This window comes from Odocoileus virginianus, chromosome 10, assembly GCF_023699985.2.
Source record: "Odocoileus virginianus isolate 20LAN1187 ecotype Illinois chromosome 10, Ovbor_1.2, whole genome shotgun sequence".
Classification (NCBI taxonomy): domain Eukaryota; kingdom Metazoa; phylum Chordata; class Mammalia; order Artiodactyla; family Cervidae; genus Odocoileus; species Odocoileus virginianus.
Window position 1 is genome coordinate 67901686 of NC_069683.1, and position 23405 is coordinate 67925090.

Consider the following 23405-nt stretch of genomic DNA (forward strand, 5'->3'; position numbering starts at 1 on the left):
CACAGTAATCCAAGTCTATGCCCCAACCACTAACACCGAAGAAGCTGAAGTTGAACAGTTCTATGAAGACCTACAAGACCTTCTAGAACTAACACCCAAAAAAGATGTCCTTTTCATCACAGGGGACTGGATGCAAAAGTAGGAAGTCAAGAGAGACCTGGAGTAACAGGCAAGTTTGCCTTGGAGTACAGAATGAAGCAGGGCAAAGGCTAACAGAGTTTTGCCAAGAGAATGCACTAGTCATAACAAACATCCTCTTCCAACAACATAGGAGATGACTCTACACATGGACATCACCAGATGGTCAATGCCGAAATCAGATTGATTATATTCTTTGAAGCCAAAGATGGAGAAGCTCTATACAGTCAGCAAAAACAAGACCGGGAGCTGATTGTGGCTCTGATCATGAACTCCTTATTGCCATATTAAGACTTAAAATTGAAGAAAGTAGGGAAAACCACTAAATCATTCATGTATGGCCTAAATCAAATCCCATATGATTATACAGTTGAAGTGACAAATACATTCAAGGGATTAGATGTGATAGACAGTGCCTAAGAACTATGGATGGAGGTTCATGAAATTGTACAGGAGGCAGTGATCAAGACCATCCCCAAGAAAAATAAATACAAAAAGGCAAAACAATTGTCAGAGGAGGCCTTACAAATAGCTGAGAAAAGAAGTGAAAGGCAAAGGAGAAAAGGAAAGATATACACATTTGAATGCAGAGTTGTAAAGAATAGCAAGGAGAGATAAGAAAGCCATCCTCAGTGATCAATGTAAAGAAATAGAGGAAAATAATAGAATAGGAAAGACTAGAGATCTCCTCAAGAAAATTAGAGATACCAAGGGAACATTTCATGCAAAGATGGGCACAATAAAAGAAACAGTATGGAACTAACAGAGGCAGAAGATATTAAGAAGCGGTAGCAAGAATACACATAAGAACTGTACAAAAAATGTCTCCATGACCCAGATAACCACGATGGTGTGATCACTCACCTAGAGCCAGACATCCTGGAATGTGAAGTCAAGTGGGCCTTAGGAAGCATCACTGCGAACAAAGCTAGTGGAGGTGATGGAATTCCAGCTGAGCTACTGAAAATCCTAAAAGATGATGCTGTGGAAGTGCTGCACTCAATATGCCAGCATATTTGGAAAACTCCGCATTGGCCACAGGATTGGAAAAGGTCATTTTCATTCCAATTCCAAAGAAAGGCAATGCCAAAGAATGCTCAAACTACTGCACAATTGCATGCATCTCACACAGTAGCAAAGTAATGCTCAAAATCTCCAAGCTAGGCTTCACCAATACATGAACTGAACTTACAGATGTTGAAGCTGGATTTAGAAAAGGAATAAGAGATCAAATTGCCAAAATTCACTGGATCATAGAAACAACAAGTGAGTTCCAGAAAAATGTCTACTTCTGGTTTATTGACTACCCAAAGCCTTGACTGTGTGGATCAAAACAAACTGTCGAAAATTCTTCAAGAGATAAGAATACCAGACCACCTGACCTGCCTCCTGAGAAATCTGTATGCCAGTTAAGAAGCAACAGTTAGAACTGGACATGGAACAATGGACTGGTTCCAAACTGGGAAAGGAGTACATCAAGGCTGTATATGCAGAGCATATCATGCAAAATGCCTGGCTGAATGAAGCACAAGCTGGAATCAAGATTGCTGTGAGAAATATCTATGACCTCAGATATGCAGATGACACCATCCTTACGGCAGCAAGTGAAGAGGAACGAAAGAAGCCTCCTGATGAAAGTGAAAGACGAGAGTATAAACGGTGGCTTAAAACTCAATATTCAAAAAACTAAGATCATGGCATCCAGTCCCATCACTTCATGGCAAATAGATGGGGAAACAATGGAAACAGTGACAGACTTTGTTTTCTTGGGCTCCAAAATCACTGCAGATGGCAACTGCAGCCATGAAGTTAAAAGACACTTGCTCCTTGGAAGAAAAGCTATGATCAACTTAGACAGTATATTGAAAAGCAGAGACATTACTTTGCTGACAAAGGTCAATCTAATCCAAGCTATTGTTTTTTCCAGTAGTCATATATACATATGAGAGTTGGACCATAAAGCTGAGTGCAGAAGAATTGATGCTTTTGAACTGTGGTGTCGGAGAAGACTCTTGAGAGTCCCTTGGACTTCAAAGAGATCAAACCAGTCCAGATTTGAAGTCCAAATCTTCAAGGAGATCAGTCCTGAATATTCATTGGAAGGACTGATGTTGAAGCTGAAGCTCCAATACTTTGGCCACCTGATGGGGAGATCTGACTCATAAGAAAAGACCCTGATGCTGGGAAATTTTGAAGGCAGGAGGAGAAGGGGTTGATAGAGGATGCAATGGTAGGATGGCATCATCGAGTCAATGGACATGAGTTTGAGCAAGCTCTGGGAGTTGGTGATGGAAAAGAAAGCCTGGCATGCTGCAGTACATGGGGTCACAAAGAGTTGGACACGAGTGAGTGACTGAACTGTACTGAATTATTCCAAGTCAACTAAATCTTGGATCTTCTTCATACTGATGATGCAATAATAAAAAACTCATTTATACTTCCTATTTAATTTTTTTATTATCCCATGAAATAGGCATCATTATACCAATTACTACCAATGCCTGGCACAAAATCATCACTCTACAAGTACTTATACAAAAGTTTCATCTGAATTTCATCCACTCATATAGTTAGCACACCAGTAGGAAAATCCAAAAATAGAAGGGGAAAAGGAGAAGCTTTGAAGCTATTGAAGCTATGAGTGAAGAGAAATCATGAGGAAGAGATGGAAGAAAAGAGTTCTCCAGTTTTAGACCAAAGAGAAGCTGAGTACAGGTCACTATGATAGAGAATTTACAAATAGAGAGTGATGGATTCTGCAAGATTTAGAGTCCTGTCCTCTCTCCCCCACACACACACCATAAGGTTAGGGCTACAAGGACAAGAATCCTGATCAAGGTATAATGCTCCATGATATCCGACTCCACGCACTAGAACCGTTTCCTTCGCCTTCCTGTGAACTCTTAAGTTAGACTCTCATGAACCGAGGTAATCTATGTCCCTCATGGTATGAAAAGCCCTAAAAGTATATTGTTCAGTAAAATGTTTCCAAACATCTCCTTTGGGACAAAAGGTTGTATCTCTTTACACTTTTCGTTGGAGTTCCTGAATATCAATCCAGATTGTCCTTGACATTTAACACTAAGACTTTATAACCTTAAACTAGCATTTATTAGTCAATAGAAATAAATATTTCTTTATATTTATTTGAAATATATTGACAGGGTGCCTATACCCACTTACCTTTCTATATGTATAAATTTGTCAATAATCCTTTTGAATTACCTGAAATTAAATGTAATATGCCTGATGGCAAGTTTGCGTTCTGGACTTAAAACTGAAGATTCAAATGCAGCTCTACCATCTACTAGCAGTACAACTTTGGCAAGCTCTTTGGCTTGTCTCTGCCTCTATTTCCTCATCTGTAACAGGTTGCTTTTAACTTGAATTTTTAATTTTAAAGAGTTGTTATAAGGATTAAATGACTTAGCACAGTGTCTGGCATGTTAACTGTTCCTTTCATTCCATCAAGAACATTTGAAAAGCCAGGCAAATTCACTGGCATTTATTAAATGTTGTAAGTCGTGGAGGTATATGATACAGAAACATCTGTATGTTCTGTGGAGACTGAATTTTCACAATCAGAGTCAGGGCAGCAAACCCAAATCACTACTCTGGAGCTCTGGGATCCCTCCCTACCTCTCTCCCCTCCTTCTTTTTATTGAATGTCTATTGTTAAGCATTGACTGGCACAAGAATAAAGAGATGGGAGATATTGTTGTAGAAGCTCCCAGAGTGGTGTTAGGGACACAGAAACACACAAACATTATGACTATGGGAAAAGCCATGATGGAAGTGGTGGGCAGCTTCTGTGAGAGCCCAGAGGAGACACCTCTCAGCTGCTGTGGGGTGGAGGCCAGTGAGAAGGGCAGAGCCAAGGAGGGCTTCCCATTGAGAAGCTTTGCAATTCAAGTACTAAGGGAAATCAGGTGAAAAGGGGAGTAAAATGTTCCAAATGGCAAGAGCAGCACCTGCAGAGGTCAAAGCTGAGAGCGCAAATGGCTTATTCAAGGAACCGTAAGTGGTTCAGTAAGCCTGGAAAACAGAACTTATATAAGTGAGCTTAAGAGTTCAGAGGAGGAGAGGAGCAAAGGGCCTTACATACTGTGCCAAGGGAGCTGAATTTGTCTTGATCAGACCTGCACACTGGAAAAATCACTGATGGAGTGACTAGAGTCAGAATAGATGTCTGATGGAACCACGCAAAACTAGAAGCAGGGACACGATCTGGGGAGCTCTGCACAAAGGGATGGGAAGTGAAGTCTAAGTGGAAATAGACCTGGAGCTGGGCAGTAGGCTTTCAAAGATGCCAAAGAAAATCACATGTATTAACCGGTTGGATGGTGACAGGGAGGTGATTAAGAGGACACTCAATTTTCTGGTTTGATCAAGTGGGTGCATCCTGATGCCATTAACTGAGACGGTGAATCAGAAGGAGGATGTGGCTTGGGAGGGTGTGTGTGTGGTATAAGGTGGAGGAGGGTAGGGGTGAAGAGTTCAGTTTCAGATGGGTTGAGTCAAAGGGTCAATGATCAAAAGGTGAGGAAGTGAAGAACAGGCAAGTAGACTGCTTGTTCCAAAAATGTACCTGTGGAGAGAAGGTCTTGTGCAGTTGTATACATGTTTCTGAAGGTTTAGTTCAGGTCAGTCGCTCAGTTGTGCCCAACTCTTTGCGACCCCGCGGACTGCAGCACACCAGGCCTCCCTGTCCATCACCAACTCCCGGAGCTTACTCAAATTCATGTCCATCAAGTCAGTGATGCCATCCAACCATCTCATCCTCTGTCATCCCCTTCTCCTGCCTTCAGCATCTTCACCAGCATCAGGGCCTTTTCCTATGAGTCAGTTTTTTGCATCAAGTGGCCAAAGAATTGGAGTGTCAGCTTCAGCATCAGACCTTCCAATGAATATTCAGGACAGATTTCCTTTAGGATGGACTGGTTGGATTGTCTTGCAGTCCAAGGGACTCTCAAGAGTCTTCTCCACAGTTGAAAAGCATCAATTCTTTGGCACTCAGCTTTCTTTATGGCCCAACTTTCACATGCATACATGACTACTGGAAAAACCACAGCTTAGACTAGATGGACTTTGTTGGCAAACTAGTGTCTCTGTTTTTTAATATGCTATCTAGGTTGGTCATAGCTTTTCTTCTAAGGAGCAAGTGTCTTTTAATTTCATGGCTGCAGTCACCATCTGTGGTGATTTTGGAGCCCCTGAAAATGAAGTCTCTCACTGTTTCCATTGTTTCCCCATCTATTTGCCATGAAGTGACAGAACCAGATGCCATGATCTTAGTTTTCTGAATGTTGAGTTGTAAGCCAGCTTTTTCATTCCCCTCTTTCCCTTTCATCATGAGGCTCTTCAGTTCCTCTTTGCTTTCTGCCATAATGGTGGTGTTACCTGCATATCTGAGGTTCAGGGGAAGACTTCTAGGTCTTTTGTGCATGGTGGCCTCCATTCCCTGAGCAGCTGGAGGTGATGTGATTTTCTGAAAGGCAGGCGGAGGGGAGATGATGAGTAAACATGAAGAGGAGAGTGGCAAAGCTTAGAATATCACATGAGTGAGAAGCTGACTGTGGACATAAGGAAACATGGTTAGGGTCTATGAATGTGGAGGGGAACCAATCTACTAGCCTGTGAGATTACCTCCAGCTGTTCCCAGGAACCAGAGTGTCAGCAGGCTTTCTGGAGGCTGAGCGGAAGAGGGCTGGACACTTCCTCTTTTCAAGCCCCCCTGTATATCTGAGCATGCTGAAATGCCAAGAGAGGGTTACGAAATCAGAGTATGTTTCAAATCCTTACACGTCGCAAATTAATAACTGACACACAATCATTACTACACAATAAATTGTGCTGTTCATCCTGTAATTACAGAATTTACTTAAAATATTAATTCATAATGCACTACAGATGATATCATTTAGTAAAAGCACAAAGTTTAAGTTCTCTAGTGAATGCTTTCTTGTAATTGCATAGGTATATCTGTGGGATGACAGGATAACTTCATTTGGAGAAACTGTCACACGTTTTGGTTTCCTCAGGGTATATGCCTAGTAGTGGGATTGCTGGGTCATATGGTGGTTTTATTCCTAGTTTTTTTTTTTTTTTTTTAAGGAATCTCCATACCGTCTTCCATAGTGGATGTATCAATTTACATCCCACCAAACAGTGCAAGAGAGTTCCCTTTTCTCCACACCCTCTCCAGCATTTACGGTTTGTAGAATGTTTGATGATGGCCATTCTGACTGCTGTGACTGTCACAAGTTTCATTTGAGGATTTTAATGAATATGGAGCCCAGGACCTCTATCAGCCTCAGGTATTAGAATGGAAAAGACAGATGACCGGATTAATCCAGTTTAATAGGTCCAGCTTACTGAAATACAATAAACTTGAGGACACAGATGATTATAGAGGCTGAAGAAATGAGTTACAATTTCTAAACTGAATTGGGAAACAAGTGAAAACAGGAGTGATAGGTTGGTAGAAAAGACAGAGGTTAATAGTAAATGAGGTATGAATAATTAAGGGAATAGTATAATACAGTTTGATCACACAATCAGAGTATTTCTGGATGATGGTGGGGTGTGGACATAGATGCAGATAGCTAGAGTGAAGTGGAGAAGACGGTCACTTGTAGCTGGGAGGGCAAGCGCTGAAAGACTAGTCTTCTCAGAGAGTGATCTACACAGGTGTGGAAAATGATCCGGGATACCTGTGGGTCTGTGTGTGAAGAAGGCAACTCCCTGTCTCAAAGAGCCTTGGGTTAATTATCGCTCTAAAAGTGGAGCTGCAGAGGAACAGAGGGGACGAAGGGTTGAATTCAGGTTATCTTTATCCCTTGCTGACCTGTGACTGAAATTTATAATGAGGAATACTGAATTACAAAATCTTGATGTTACAGAGGTGCTTACAGAACATAACATCACTCCAGACAGCCTTTAAATCCACTTATCAAAGTAATTTTGTTCTCAATTGAACAGCAGGTGAAACAATACTGAACAAAGCAACCTTGGCTGTACCCTAAGCCCTTTAATTACAGTGTTCATAGTAATAAATACTCTAGTGAAGGGACAACTTGCATTACAATCCCAGGTTTTCAACCACTTTGGTTCTTAAAAAGTTTTTTTTAGTTGAAAAACTTAATGCATAGTTTGTGTGCAAAGGCTTTGTGTGTGTGGATTGATTATCAGATGTGAGAGGAAGGGGCTGCCGGCAGTGTCCCAAGGAGCGCTGTGGCAAAGGAGAGGCCGTGAGTAGTCTGTGAACACAGGGTGATGAGAGCTGATGTTTATGCAGATCTCACCACATGCCAAAAGCTGGGCTAAGTATTAATACTTATTTATGTCCACTGACTCATTTGTCTCAACGTATGCAGTAGGTGTCATTACCTGACCCCAACATTAAAGAAATTAAAGAATAGGAAATAAGTCACTTGTCCAATGTCACAGAGATAGTAAATGGTGGATCTGGGATCTGAATTCAAATATCTGTAACTCCAGAACTTATAAATTTGTGGTTAAATGCACTTGACATTTGGGGATGTGCATGACAAGTCACTGTTGTGTCTCTTTTCAACCCCATGGATTGTAACCTCCAGGCTCCTCTGCCCATGGGGATTCTCCAAGCAAGAATACTGGAGTGGGTTGCCATGTCTTCCTCCAGATCTTCCCAACTCAGAAATTGAACCCATGTCTGTTATGCCTCCTGCATTCCAGGTGGGTTCTTTACTATTAACATCACCTGGAAGGCTTCATTTGAGGATGGAGTGGGGATAAATATAAAAGCAGTCATGGGCATCATGGAGGCAGATCCCTTTCTTCACATGAAAGTGGAATCCAGAGCAGTTGATTAGAAACTTGCCTTAAAATCTTGGAGGGCCTGAGGCCTCTTTCCCTGGCCCACCCCACCACACCACGTAATACAGCTTCCTCTGAACTGTGGTGTTGGAAAAGACTCTTGAGAGTCCCTTGGACAGCAAGGAGATCCAACCAGTCCATCCTAAAGGAAATCTGTCCTGAATATTCATTGGAAGGACTGATGCTGCAGCTGAAACTCCAATACTTTGGCCACCTGATGTGAAGAACTGACTCACTGGAAAAGACCCTGATGACCCTGATGCTGGGAAAGATTGAAGGTGGGAGGAGAAGGGAAGGACAGAGGATGAGGTGGTTGGATGGCATCACTGACTCAATGGACATGTGTTTGAGTAAACTCCGGGAGTTGGCGAAGGACAGGGAAGCCTGGCGTGCTGCAGTCCATGGGGTCTAAAAGAGTTGGACACGACTGAGCGACTGAACTGAACTGACTGGTCTGGCTGGAGGAAAAGGTGTTTTTCTTTTTTTTCTCATGGGACCTTTTCTTGTTTAATCCTATTTACACATCTGTTTCACTAGCATTGCAGACACAATCTTTAAAACAAGAAGCTAGTTTTTCTATATAATGAACTAGTGGATTTAAAATCAGAGTGATGTTGCATAGCCCTGTGAATATACGAAACATACTGGATTGCTTGAATGGACACATTTTATGGAATGGGATATCTCAGTAAAGCAGCTTTTAAAATCAGACTGTATGAAACAAGAAACAAATTTTTGGAAAATTCCCTGGCACTCCAGTGAACTCCCTGGTTCCACTGCTGGAGGCACAAGTTCGCAAGCAGCGCGGTCAAACAAACCAAAAACCCCAACACATTTTCGTGGCTTTTGAGTGATTTCAAGTGGACTCCTTGCATGCAAGACACCGCCACAAAGAGAACCCGGTGCATGGCGTGAGCTCCTCACCCATTTACTTCTTGTTCGGTCAGCTTTCCCAAAGTGAAAGTTAAGGTGCCAGGCACGGGGTAACAAAGAAAGGTAGGCTCCCATCCCGTCGAGGATAAGACAGGTACACAGAGTTAACTTGCAGTTAAGCGTGGACTTTCTTCGCCGTTGAAGTTTTCACGACTATGTTGCAAATCTGAGTACTAAAAAAAAGTTTTCACTTTAAACAAAGGCAATTTTTTGGTTATTTAGTAAATTAGACCGAGTCACAGATTTAGTCTTTAAGCTTCAAATCACAAAACTGGTTTCAAGCGGGTTTTGCATGTTTAAGAAGTATCAAGTTCATGTTTTTACCAAAAAAATGGATCCTTATTAAGTCAATGTGTGTTACGGGTACCATTTTAGGTCCACCCTCGCCGTGAGCCCACATGGGCACTCCGGTCGGTCAGGTCGGGCTGACGCGGGGCGGGCGTCCGTGGACTCCGCCGTCCCCGCCCGCCTCCTTTCTGCCTTAGCTGTCCGGCATCGAGGGGCGAGGGGCGGCCTCGCAGCCGCTCCCGAGGGCGGGCGGGAGGCGGCCGGACCCCCTGAGCCCAGGGCGCCCGCGCTCCCAGCGGAGCCGGGGCTCCGACCTGGACCGGCTCCGCGCGCGTCGTCGAGCCGGCACTCCCCGGGCGCGGGGGGCCAGGCACGCTCCCGGCCGCGGCCGCGGCTCCGCGAGGCCCCGCGGAGGCCGGGCGCGCGGGCGCGCGGGCGGGCGGGGCGGCGGCGGCCGGAGTCCGCAGGAATGCGGCGCCCTCGCCGGGGAAAGTTTCCCTGCGCATCTGGCGCGGGCGGGCGCGCAGAGGAAGGAAGCGCCGCGAGGAGGCGGGGCCGCGGCCGCTCGGGCGGGCGCGTCTCCCAACTTTAGTTTTGGCGTCCGAGGCGAGTTTGCGTCTCAGTCGGGAGCGGCCGCCGCCGGGGGAGAGAAAGGGAGGAAGGAAGGAACAAGGAGAGGAAACCGGGCGAGGGGGAGGGGAGCGGCGCGGGCCGTGTGGCCGCAGCCCGGGCCGAGGGAGCGAGCGCGGGCGCCGCGGGCCCCGGTCTCCGGCGGCCCCTCCCGACGCGCCGCAGGCCCGCGGAGCCGGGCGCGGGGCGGGGGCTGCGGGGCCGCGGCGCAGCCCCCGGCCCTGAGCGCGAGGCCAGCGCCGCGCCCGCCGCTTCCCCCGCCGCGGCTCGTCGAGCCGGGCCGTCCGGGCGGAGCCCGCGCCCGCCGGGCGAGGCAGGAGCCATGGATCCCGGGCCGCCGCCGCCACCGCCAGCCCCCCAGGGCCAGGGCCCGCCGCCCGCGCAGGCCCCCCAGGGCCAGGGCCCGCCGTCCGCGCCCGGGCAGCCCGCGCCCCCGGGGCCCCCGGCGGCGCCGCAGGCCCCCCCCGCCGGCCACCAGATCGTGCACGTCCGGGGGGACTCGGAGACCGACCTGGAGGCGCTCTTCAACGCCGTCATGAACCCCAAGACGGCCAACGTGCCGCAGACCGTGCCCATGAGGCTCCGGAAGCTGCCCGACTCCTTCTTCAAGCCACCCGAGCCCAAATCTCACTCCCGACAGGTAACCGCGCCGCCCGTCTCCCCGCTTCCCCGCCGGGCGGGCCCCCGGCTCGGGGGCTCCGGCGGGGGCGCTCGTGGGGTGCGGGCTCCGGGGGCGCCGGCGGGGCGGGGATGGGCGCGCGCAGAGGCGGGCCGGCCAGGGCGCCGCGCTCCTCGGGAGTCCGAGGCCGAGATTTGTCCCCCCCCCCCCCGGGATCCTCTCTCCGCGGCTGCAGCCCCCGGGGGCGCGCTCTGCCCGCTCACTTCTTTCCTCCCCCGCGGGCTCCCGGCGGAGTTGGGGGGGAAGGCAGGGGCGGGCGAGGCGGCCGGGCAGCGGGGGGCTCGCACAATGCGCGCGCGCCCCGCACCTCCGCTCCCGCCGCCTGGCCGCGGACGGGGGCGGCCCTGGCCTCCGCGGGCGGAGTCGCGCCCCAGGCCCCCTCTCCTCCGGGGCCCCCCGGTCCCCCCCCCCCCCCCGCCCGTCTCCCGGGGAGGCACGGAATCGTGCCCTCGTTGGCCAGCGTGGAGCAGGGCCGGGGCTCGAACCGGCCCGGGCGGTCCCGGGCTCTTTGTCCCCCGCCCCCTCCCGGGAGCAGTTCTCCTCCTCGCGGCCCCGGCGCTCGCCGAGCACAGGATCCAGACTTTCCTGGAAGTTGTTTATGGAGTTGGGCGCTCTCACCCCGGCCCTTCCCCCTTGCGCTCTGCAGCTCGCGCAGGCTCACTCTCCCCCGAAACGCAGTGGGCTCACGTGCTGGCTTCCCCACGGCGGACGATTATTTACAGCCCGCTGAAATGCTTTTAAATGGGCCACATCTGCACGGCGCGCGGGCCCTGGGCTGGGTTGCACCGCGCCTGGGGTTTAACACAAGCCTTTGATAACGCTCCGCAGGTTGACTCACAGGCCGAGTCCTGCCTAGTTCAGCTGTGATTAGAACTTAATGTTTGGGAAGCGATGACTAATTCGAGGCTCGCCATTGCTCTTTAATTCTTACTGAGGATATGAACATGGCTGTTCCACATACACAGCGTTCGATTGTTTGGTCAACGTGATCCAGCATTGAAGTGCAACTGTGTATCATAAAAGTGTTAACATTCCGATCGGTCCCAGATTTGTTTAGGGGAGATTTTTCTTTCTGTCCTTCCTTTTTAAAAAAAGAACTTGCTTCAGGCTAAACTTCAGCATAGGAACTTTGCCCAAAAGTTAATTGGTTTTCCAAATACTGCGATGAAGTTAGTCCACTCGGCTGTAACTTGAGCGGAAAGAACACTTATCGCCCCCACTCCCATCGCCCCTCCTATTTGCAGGCCTGTGATAAGTTCTTCTCCCTCAGACCAGGGGGTTTGGGAACTCAGAAAAACTCGCTTAACCTGCTGACAAAAACCTGGGTTAAGGGAGAGGAAGGAAAAGCAGTTCAGCTGCTTGCCCTAAACATTTCAGTTTGTAAGAAGTAGACATCAAAAAACAAACAAACAAAAAAAGTAGCAGACTTAGGGATGCTTCTTTCTCTTACCCCTGGAAATGACTTTCCAGACTCATGGGTAAAAATGCGTGTTGGCATTGCACCCCACCGTCTCCACAGCTATGCCGCTAGTTAATATGTTTCGAAAGTATAATACCCATAGGAGGCTGAATTCCCCATTTTGTGGCATCTATAACCCGAAAAGAATTGCCAATGAAAAGTGTGCCTATTCTAGTAAGTGATTGCATGAAAGTTTGTTTCAGCAGTTTATGGATTCATAATATTCAGAATTTACTAGTTTTGTTTGTTTTAATGTGTTTGTTGACCAAGTGGTGTGCATCTGTAAGTTTGACTTTTATTTATGCTAATGAGTCCTAAATTCCAGTTTATTCTGATTGGAAACTCAGAATGTATATGATTTAACATCAAGGCATAGATGCCCTTGCTGATTGCTTCCAGTCTGTCTTCCTTGGCTGTATCAATCTGGGAAATTCTAACTTTTTGATAATCAAACCCTAACTCTAAGGAATTTAAATAACTATTTGCTTATGAATAGTATGAATATGGGTTGTCAATACTGTTGTTCACAAATTATTGAATGTTTGAATATAAGTTCATTTATTGCCTCATTTTTCCATCGTGGGAAAAAAAAAAAGCTATTACAAATGAGGAAACTTGAGGCTCAGAGAGTAAGATACTGTCCCGTGTGTCACACTAGCCAGGTTGGACTGGAACCCGTATCTTTAGGGTCTGAGTTCAGGAGGCTTTCTGCTGCTACACAGTTGTAAATATGTAAGTACGTAAATTCTTAAGTTACCTTGTAGTTACATTGTTGACATCTTTATCATCTAGGTACAAATATATGGTGGGTTTATATTTCATTCATTAGGTGGCTTTTAAAGAATATTTGGATGTTTCTGGATCTTTTGTAGTTCTTAAAAGTTGTATAAATTTTGATGGTTGCTGTATTGATGACATTTGTCCATGGTGAGAAAAAAAATGACACCTGTCTTGTGTTTAGGGCTTGGCTTAGGAAAAAACCATTACGTAAAACTTAGTTTTGAAAAAAGGTGGGGAGTACATAGTCATTTTATTCTTTGGGTTTTGTTTATACCTAAAACAGTTCAGACCTTGGAAAAACATCCGCCTTGGCGTTTACCTCAGCATTTAAAAGTATCCATCTGCAACCTGTATTCCTCTGTGTTAGACATTAAATGTTGAAATTTACCTTTGGTATTTAGAATTTCATGGCAACCAAATATCTATTGAAGAAGTTTGCAAGGATTCTCTTTGAGAACGTGTCTTAAGAAGTCTTTGTTTCCACCTTCCCGCAGGCCAGTACCGACGCGGGCACCGCCGGGGCGCTCACTCCGCAGCACGTGCGGGCTCACTCGTCCCCCGCGTCCCTGCAGCTGGGGGCCGTGTCTCCGGGGACGCTGACCCCCACGGGAGTGGTCCCCGGCCCGGCCGCCGCACCGGCCGCTCAGCACCTTCGACAGTCTTCCTTTGAGATCCCTGACGATGTGCCTCTGCCAGCCGGCTGGGAGATGGCGAAGACATCTTCCGGTCAGAGGTACTTCTTAAAGTAAGTGGGAGAAGGGTGGGAGATCGTTTTTCTGTTACCAAGATATGATTAATTTTCCTTAATGTTTATGTCAAGCTCAGTGATCTCTTCCATAATTTCTTTTTTTTCCAGGATAGTATGACCTAAATACCTTCTTTGGGTAATATTTTGAAAGCTTTATGGATTCCTGGCTCATAGCCTCTTACTAAACTTTTTTTGTGGCAGTTAGGATGTTCTCATTTTGAGTTTGTGCCAAACCTGTTAATTAGCCTAGCTCAGAACTGAAAGGATCCCGTGAAGAATTTCAAATTGTGAGAATTAGGAGGCTGGCATAGTTTTATAAGTTCGTACGGCACTACTTACCTTTTTAAACATTTTACTGGTAGAAAAGAACTATAAAAATAGGTAGGACTTCCCTGGAAATCTGATTTTACAGTATTTTAGGTATGAGGTGACGGATCCTTTAGCTACAGTTTGATGTGTATTGTCATTTTCTCCTTCAAAAAGCAAAGAGAAATACGCTTTTCATATTTGATATACAGTAGTTCAATGGCAAACTTCTTTTGAGCCAGCAGGTCTTCAAAATAGAATCCCTCTTCTCTGGGTAGACGGAAACAAGGCTATTGGGTTATTTGTTTTTCTCAGCCTAATTTTTTGTGTGTTTAACAAAATGGCAGATTTTCATTGACGCTGAAAAGATCAAAGTAGACTTTTGTCTCCTCTCACTTTGAAATTATGGATAAGACTCTAATATTCTTATTTGGCTTCTTTGGCATAAGTATATACAGAATGTTTCCTACAAGTAATTATAGGCTGAAATTGATATTTTCAAAAAGTTGCTTAGTTCTGTTCAATCATGTTGAGATGATAAAATAAAAAACAATCCAAGTTTTGATTGACATCTGTCTTTGACAGTCTCCTCCCAAGGCAAATGTAACATTTATTCATTAGTTCAGATAATACAATAATAATAATACTGTTTTGTTGTATATCTTAATATTTTATATTGGCTTTCAGGGCAGGTTGTTAACTTTCAGTGTAAGATACAGTTTTGTGACAAGCTTATTTAGGAGAAAAGCAGAGGGAAAAGTTTGATCTTGAAAAGTTTCTGCAGTTTTTTGCCCCCCTTTCCTGCAACTTTTTTCTTTTTTAAATCGTTTTCTGGTGTCCCAGTATCCATTTCAGAGGGTCAGGTTTCAACCAGAACAATAAAGCGCCTGAGACTGGAAGGTACACACAAGTCTGGCAAACTCATCTGCATGAGCAAGATCATTTGTTCTGAAGCAGACGTCCCCAGTAAATGGTTGAAAGAGTTGCTCGCTGTGAGGGATGTGCCTTGAAGGGAAAAGGAGTGGAAACAAACCAGGTTGTTAGGAAAAAGAAAGGCTGTACTTTTCTGAACCTCTCCCTGCTGGGTCGCACGCTGACCTGGGGAGAGTTTTAAACAGTTTAATAGCCGGCTTGCCTCTCTCCTTTGGCTGATGTTATGGCTGAAAGTCTGTGATTAAAGAGCAACATTTATGCTCCCCTTTTCGTCTCTGTGTCTTGTAATAATTGCTTTGAGGTGACATCTGCCTACATTTTTATGTATGTACATTTAACGATCTTTTTGTTTTGACCTGAAATGTTCTGTATTTTATTTTTTAAAGCTTCCCAGTGCTGCTTTCTTTGAGAAAGTGTTTCTCTCAAAGGTGGATTAACAAAAGATACACACATGTACACCCCCCACCCCAAACACCCCACTCAAGGGAGCCTCTAGCGAAGGTAAACCAGGAGAAAAAGGTCGGAAAATTATGCCACGGAAAAGAAAAACGGGAAAGAAGATAGATTAGCATGATTGTTTTTCAAGATTTTTGAGAGATTCTCACTGGAAGTAAAGTTAGATTTATTATGTGATAAGAATCATGAAGATTTTTGACTCCCAAGGAATATTTGGCTCACATCAAACCTTCAGAAATAAAAAGGTGTCCCCTTATGGATGGATCTTGGTTAGTAAAAGTCAGCAAAATCATGGGTTAGTTGGTACACATCAGGAATTACAGAGAGGGCCCCTAAGCACTGGATGTGGAAAATGGATGTGGACTTACAAATTTAGTATCTTCTAAAGGATCTGCTTTATGAGCAGGGTGTAAGTTGGAGAAGAGTTATACAAAGATTAGTTCACATCCAGTTGGTGGCTATTTCCATGATATCGTGGGGCATGTGAGTTGTCTTCAACAACTTATTTTTGTGTATTGCACAGGAAATGAGATTAGTATCTGCCTTGACTTAGAGTTGAAGGTAATAAATGAAGTTTTTGGAGCCGGGTTGTTAATTATCAAAGTTCATTTTTATTCTGGGTTTGATATTTTAAAGTCAAGGTCTCTTTGCAGTCAGCAGTACTTTCCTCTTGTGTCTAAAGAAGATTCTTATTGCTGGCTAGATGGTGAATGAAGATTTAAATTAGTTAGAGACTTCACACTCATTTCAACAGTGAAAGCTGTACCTTACTATACATTTTTTTTACATACTTGTTGGCACTAATTTTAAGTTACAAAGTATATAATGTGTTGAAATACACACTTGGCATGGAGAAATCTGACCATAAATGGTCCAAATTTGCAAGATGATATAATTTAAAACTTAGAAACATTTACTTTGGAAGCCACTGATTATTGTCTTGTGACATTAGATAAATGACTTTGAAGTTAGTTGGCCCATCCTATTGTTTCAAGGCAGCATAACTACTGAAGGATTGCAGGCAGGCAACTGTTGGGATTTTTAAAGCCCTGCCTCCATCAGTGAGATTTTCTGGAGAAGACTTGTGCCTTAGGTTGGCAAGTGATAAGGTGGAAGTATGCTCCTAGCTATTTTATCAGTGACACACATTCAGGTTCTGGTAAGACTGTGAAGTATTTTTTTTTAAAGTTTAGTCTGCATATTAGGTATAATATTTGTTCTACTGAGTTTACTGTTTAAAACTAATTCCTTCAAAATTGTGTATTGAGCTTTAAGAGAATTCTTTTATTGCTTTGAGAATTACTGCTTTCTTCATCTGTCTTACAGTTTTCCTACAGGAAATAGTTCTTCAAGTAGTTGGTCAACAACTTCCTATTTCTTTATAAGCTGCTGAATAACTTCCTGAATTAGAATTCTATATCTCTGGTTACAAGAGTGTTCTTACTTCTCCTATTTGTTTTATTGACTCTGATGCTCTGTAACTGTTATAACATACAAAGAACTTATGTAAAATGTAGCATATAGGGTTCCATCCAGTGATTTTAAAAATGTGTAGATTTTCATTGTTTTAATAATCTTCTCATTTTTAAGAGGTCATTTTGTTTCATTTCTGTTTTTTTTTTTATCATCTTCTAAATAACTGGACTCTGTTTTTAAACCTTGAAGACTCAAGGTTTCTTGTGGCTGTGATTTTATTAACAACTATATTGAGTATCTTGATTCACAGTTTTAAAATGTATCTTTTCACCAGCCCAGGTTGGATGCATGGGACAAGTGCTCAGGCCTGGTGCACTGGGAAGACCCAGAGGGATGGGGTGGAGAGGGAGGTGGGAGGGGGGACCGGGATGGGGAATACATGTAAATCCATGGCTAATTCATTTCAATGTATGACAAAAACCACTGCAATGTTGTAAATAATTAGCCTCCAACAAAAAAAAAAAAAAAAAAAAAAAAAAAAATGATCAATCAGCCAATAAAAAAAAAAAAATAAATAAATAAAAAACACATGCATTAAAAAAAAAAAAAAATAAAATAAAATAAAATGTATCTTTTCAGAGATTTTTGACATTCCACAGCATAGAAATTAGCCCATATTCCAACATTAAATGAACTTGCCTTCTAGGTGTTGTTAATTGCTGGAAGTGATTGGAGTCTTTTTTTTTTTGACCCTTATCTTGTTTTCGAAATGAATGTTCCACTAGCTAAGTAAAGCTACTTCAAACATGTATCAGTTAAAGGAGACTATTATCAGTTAAATTGTTTCTTGTTATAATAATTTGATCTTGCATCTTGTCCCAAACACCCAGTAGAAGACTATGAACACATATAATGTGTATTGCTACTGTAATAAATATTAGGTGTTTTTAAAAGGAAGTTTTATTGAGAAGCTAATCTGCTTGTTTGGTTTCTTGCTATATCAAATGTAACCCAGATGATTTTCCTTTAAAAATGAAGGCCTGTGATATTGCCCTTAACTGTTGATTAAGCTGCAAAAAAACAAAACCCAGAAAAGAGAGGGGGTGGGGACATGAGCCCATAAACAGTTGAAATTGCAGTCACAAAGTATTTCCCTAATATAATATTGTAAGTCAGTTATACTTTAGTGTCAAAACTCCCAGAACAGAGTTACTTGCCTGTCTGAGGGAGTGGCCAGCCTGCCCGTCTGTCTCGCTGGCTGAGTGGAGAGGGATGAAAGCAGCTCTCAGGAGAAATGCTTCCTTCAGCTCAGTGGGTGGGCACCTGGGAAGAATGACCTGCGGTGCCTCAGAGGTTTAGGCAGGAAAACGCAGGCGAAAGTGCTGAATATGGTGGTAGGGAAAAAACAGTCGGAAGATGGTGAGTGTGACAATAAATAGAACATAGAACTTACTTTCCTAAACATAATGAGTATTGTCAATGTGAACTGAGACAGATACTTGACCTTTCTTAAACTAGAAGTTTAACTGCAGCAAGCTCAATTAGCTGCAAGATGGTAGGCAAATTTTCTTTAAAAAGTAACATTAGAATATTTCTCCCCTGAAGCTTCATGTTAACTGTAGAAAAAAACCTGGACGAGAGTCAAATAGTTGAAACTTTAAAAAGTTTTTGAAACCCTGAGATCAGTCCTCATTAGTAATATAGAAAAGTTGGGAAATAAATATTGTAGTTGGGAAAATAAATTAGCATCCCAAGATAGTAATGCTGGTATGACTCTGAATTTCTTTTTACCTTGAGATTTTGGGGAAGATGTAAGCTCTAAATGTAATCTATTCATGAAAATATATGTGAAGTTTAGACTTCAGGCAAATCAAAATGAAGTTGTTTTAAAAATCAGTTGTTAAGGGTTAAGATTATTCAAACTTAATTTGCTACCTTAAGTGATAGCATAATTTAGCCATTAATTATGACTTGAAAGTTTAATAATAGTTGAGTAGCACATATAAAAGAAAGTCTTAAAGAGCTGTGTGATTCTATAACTATGGTTACTAAGTGATGCAGTTTTTACAAAAAGGGCTTCTGATTCGAGGATTAATCAGAACTTCAAGCCATGAAAGGGACATTTCTGTTTTTATGAAGAAGAATTACTTCCTGGTTCTGGATGCTCAAGTACTGTAGCACAAAGTTTCCTGGGAGCAGTACTGCCCCCGTGGAAGCACTTCTATTTGCGCAGGGCTTGACCCCTTCTGAAAGCAAACAAAAGAAGTTTAGTATAAATCACAATGGTCTTTTTCTTCCCGTTCCCTTTAATATTTTTGACAAGAAAAAGTGGTCAGTAGTTTAATCCTTATTTGGCATTTAGCATGAGAAGAATCACAATCTTTAACACATCAAGTGATAAGATGATGTTTCTCTGAATAGTGTTGCAAATTATCAAAATGAATAGAGCTATCTATTTAAAATACTGGTTTTTCCTTCTACCAAATATTTTCAGTGTTTTGTTTGTGGTTAGTACTGTTACCTACTTATTTTTACTTTAGTGGGCTTTTTCTCTGCACAGGATATTGTTACTCAATAGACTTAGCGCATTTTTCAACTAAGCCTTGCTTTGAGGGTGGAGGGCACAGTTTGTTAGAAGCTTCTTCTCTGCTCTTGCAGTTTCTTCAAGTAAGGTCTTTGTTTAACCAATAAATGTATGTTTAGAGAATGAGCTTTTTGATACACGCATGAAGACTTGCTATAGGCTCGTTGGTCTGGGCTTCAGAGTGAAAATGCCTTTCTTCAGAGTGCTGCTTTGCGCCTTCACACAGTCCAATGTGTATTTAGAAAGTTGCCTGAAATGTTAACTTCTCACATATTCTGAGGCGACTATAATATGAATATGAAGTAAGGTTTGAGGAAAGAACTAAGGAAATCCTGTCATCTAGGAGGTGGGGGTAAGAGGTGGATTTTTTTTTTTTTTTCCTCTGTAGAAGCATGAATGTGGGGTTCTTTTGTTTTATGTTTATAAAACTGTCCTTCCTTCCTTTACTTCTCCCATGTATCTGATTTTGTGAATTTTTAATGAAAGTGTATTTTTCAAATTATGCAAGTAACACATGTTCATTAGAGAGAATTGGAAAAATCAGGAAAGAATAATGTTAGGAAGCTCTAGATTTCTGCCAGAGAAAGGTGGTTGAAGATTCATTCATATGTATGTATTTTGAAATTTAATTTTAGGGGAGTAACATATACATAGATTCAGAAAATCCCTTGCTGCTATAAGGGTCATAAAGAAAAGAGCAGTTTTAACAGAACTTTTCTTTATCTCTAACTTACATTCTCCAGAGGCAAACACTTTCAGTTCTTTTGAGATTTTCCACCTTTTTAAAAATTCCGTATTTATAAAATATGCTGCACTACCATTTAAAACTTTTTCTGCGCCCTTTAAAATTCCCCTTTCCTTTACCTTGCCACTATAATTGCTATAATTGTTTTGCTAGTATTCTTACTAGTATTGTTAAGACTTTTTAGGGTTTGCGTACAGCTGAGTTGTATAATGTGATTTTCTGAACAACTTGTATATTCTCTTGGAATTGTTAAGTGCCTCATTTTTCTCGTTTGTATTCCTGTTGCTCTTTTGGCCCCTTGGAGACACCCCTGAACCTTTTGTCTTCCTGCCCTGCGCTAGATTGGTTGCTTTCAGCTTGCTTCAGAGTCATCTTTCTAGGACTTTGCTTCACCCTCAGCCTGGCGAGTCCCTGCATCACTCTTCTTGGTTTGATGCCCTGATTACTATTTTTCTTTTTCTTGATTTACTCAGTCTTAGAGTTGAAATTTCTCAGGAATTTGCTTAGAAAAAGGGTGTAGGTAGCTAACTGTGTTGAGATCTTTTATGTCTAAAAGTATCTTTATCTGTTGGCATTTGATGGCAGTTTGGTTGTTGAACTCAAGCTATTTCCCATTAGAGTTTAGAAGGTAATACTCCATTTTATGCTATCTTCTTATTGAACAGTTAAACCCAATTTGCTTTCTTTGGTGATTTTGGGTTTTCTCCCCTTTATTTTGGTTGGTGGGGGGGTGACTTAAATTTCATAGTATGCTTTGGTATGCACTTTTAAAAATTCATTGTAAAGATCATGTTGTTTGGAAACTCAATCCTCAGTGTGAGTGGCGCCCTTCAAAGTTTTGCAATGTAGTTTCCCTGTACTTCACTCCTGGGGAAGATGTCTTTTATTATTTCCTGCATAATTTCTTCCAGTCTTTTTCATCTCTTCTCTGTTTTTGGAATTCCTGCTAGTCAGAATAGCTCCCGAATTTTCTTACCTTTCCTTCCTGTTTTTCCTTCTCTTAGCCTTTTGTTATGCTTTCTGGGAGATTCCTTCAACTCTTAATTTTCAGTTGTTGTTTGTGTTTTTTTTTTTTTCCAGAAAGATATTTATCATTCTTAATTTCCAGGGACTCTTTTCTGAGCTCATTGTTCCTTTGTTATTTTTTAATAGCATGCTGTTCTTTTTTCATGGATGTGGTAGTGTCATAGTTCTCTCAGGATGCTACAGTGGGTGTTTCTTCTTAAATTTTCTTCTGCTTTCTGTGTCTTAAGTGGGCTTCACTGGAGAGTGATGTAACAGGACCCAGCCAGGCCCTGAGGTGGGAAGCCTTAAATGTCAGTCCCTGTTGTAGTGGCCAGTTTCTCCAGATAAAATCTGCCAGCCCCTCTAGAGCCCTGGCCGAGGAGCGCGTGTTAGGACTGGCAGCTCGTGTTTGCGCCCAAAGCGCGGGGCTTCGTCCTTGCTCTTGGCTGTGGCAGGTACGTGAATCCAGACCTTTGCAGTCTGCCTCTCTGCAGCGTAAATTTCGCATTTTCTGCCCAGGCCAGTGACGGAGTGTGTGCAGTAGGTTTTAAAAAGTTGAATATAGGCTTAATTTTTGTGATTCCAATTTTGCAGTTTTTAAGTTGACTATATAAAGTTGCCAGTTTTCTAAGCTCCAAACAGTAACCACTGACAAATTCATATGATTTGACTTAAATATTACAGGATAACTTTTAAATCAATACTTAAATGCTTTTACCAGGCAAGTGATTAATTCAGTGTCATTGGTCTCTTTCAGTCTTCATATTAGATAGGCTAAAGGAGGGACCTGTGTACTCTGATACCAGGGTGGTTGGCTTCAGGCAGTGTACCAGTTTATTCAGAGGGTTTGAACCCTGAAAAGTGTGAAGGGGCGCAGAGCCTGGAGACTTAACTCCTACCTGTACATGCAATAATGGAGCTGAGCCTGTCTGCTTTTCATGTCCTTTTCAAGTTTTCTGTCTAGTATCCACAGCTTTAAAAAGTAGGGCTTAAAAGTAAAAGAGCCTTATGAAATCAGCACATATATTTTCTTTCATTCTTTTCCTTTCACCTGGTTTTTATCAACATAGATGTTGAAGAAAATGTGTATGCATATCTAAATTCATTAAAGGTACGTAGCTTGATTTTATCTTAGTTTAGGTGGTTGCTTTCTGTAGCAAATGCTCTTTTGATAGCTCAGAAAAGTAACCAGTGCTGCCTTTGACAGGCCATTTTAGATGTCATACAGTAATATTAAGAGAGTATTTTTTACATATGAAAAAACCATGGACATGTAAAAAGTTAGAATTTTATGAAAACTGGGTTTAGGTTAAATTGGATTCACCTTAGGTAGTAACAGAGATGTGTTAGGACCCTTTGCTGGTAGCAGGTTGAATTTCTTCAGATTGACGTTTTCAGCAGTCTCTTCCTTGAGTGGTTTATTTGTTGTTTCTCCCTTGCTGCTTTTAATATTTGTTCTTTGTGTTTGATCTTTGTTAATTTGATTAATATGTGTCTTCGGGTGTTTCGCCTTGGGTTTATCCTGTTTGGGACTCTCTGGGTTTCTTGAACTTGATTGGCTATTTCCTTCCCCATTTTAGGGAAGTTTTCAGCTATTATCTCTTCGAGTATCTTCTCATGGCCTTTCTTTTTGTCTTCTTCTTCTGGGACTCCTATGATTCGAATGTTGGGGCGTTTCACATAGTCCCAGAGGTCCCTGAGGTTGTCCCTTGAGTGGTTTAAAAACTTACATATGGAAATTTTTTATAGAAAAAGAAGAAGCAAACATTTAAAAATCTGCATAAAGTCTTAAGTGACCAGTGCAAAACCAGACCAGAACACTCTTGCGTCAGAGAAGAGTGCTAAATGATACTGAAAAGGTGGGTACTTTGAGGTGGTAAAAGGTATTAAAAAAATATTGAATGGGGTAGAGGAGTGGAACAGAATCAATACATCTTAGTTAAATATGTTAGGTGGTGTGTTAAAATCACCAAGTACTAATGTTAGAAATGAGCTAAATTAGCTTTCTGAGACTCTGCCTGGAGCTAATCCTTACCAGTGATAGGGTCACAGTTAAAACTTACCAAGCTCTCCTGGATAACTTTTTTTTTTCTTTTTCATTTTAAAAACAGAAAAAAAATAACTCTGGGGAAGAGTAGGCCAAGATACAGATGTTTCTGTTTTTCCTCTACACATGTTCAGACTGATACAGGTTATGTTTCCGAAATTGTGTAGTCTGGATGGGCGCCAGCTGATGTAATAGATCACTGTTAACCCCTCCCAGTTGTAGGGGTATGCAGACTTTCCCGTTAAGACTGGTACAGATCTCTTCTTATGGGTCACACAGTAAGCACTGTTTCTGCACAGTGATAGATAAAATTAGTATCATTGTCCTCTGTGTTTGAAGATAACCCCCCCTCGTATCCCCGTCTGTTTTTCGGTTTTCAGTTAGGGCCCATCACTACAGAG

At 42.8% G+C, this 23405-nt stretch overlaps 1 protein-coding gene and 1 long non-coding RNA gene across 9 annotated transcripts in view; one reads left to right on the top strand and one right to left on the bottom strand.

The window, feature by feature from the left end:
* Nucleotides 1-2569: 2569 nt before the first annotated feature.
* LOC110128546 (uncharacterized) lies at nt 2570-10448 on the bottom strand. The gene is made up of 4 exons (XR_011490064.1): nt 10358-10448; nt 8920-9101; nt 5785-5889; nt 2570-5626 (listed from the first exon to the last, which is right to left on the bottom strand). It is a non-coding gene; the product is annotated as an uncharacterized lncRNA (long non-coding RNA).
* Nucleotides 10067-23405, top strand: part of YAP1 (Yes1 associated transcriptional regulator) — a 128476-nt gene continuing 115137 nt past the window's right edge. For 2 of the 8 annotated variants that reach the window (XM_070473675.1, XM_070473678.1), the window contains exons 1-2: nt 10071-10486; nt 13259-13509. In XM_070473675.1, the coding sequence (XP_070329776.1) occupies nt 10169-10486; nt 13259-13509 (569 nt within the window). In that variant the 5' untranslated portion in view covers nt 10071-10168. Of the gene's footprint in view, nt 10487-13258; nt 13510-23405 lie in introns of all 8 variants that reach the window. The other 6 variants (XM_070473679.1, XM_070473676.1, XM_070473673.1 and 3 more) reach the window with 5 other exon arrangements.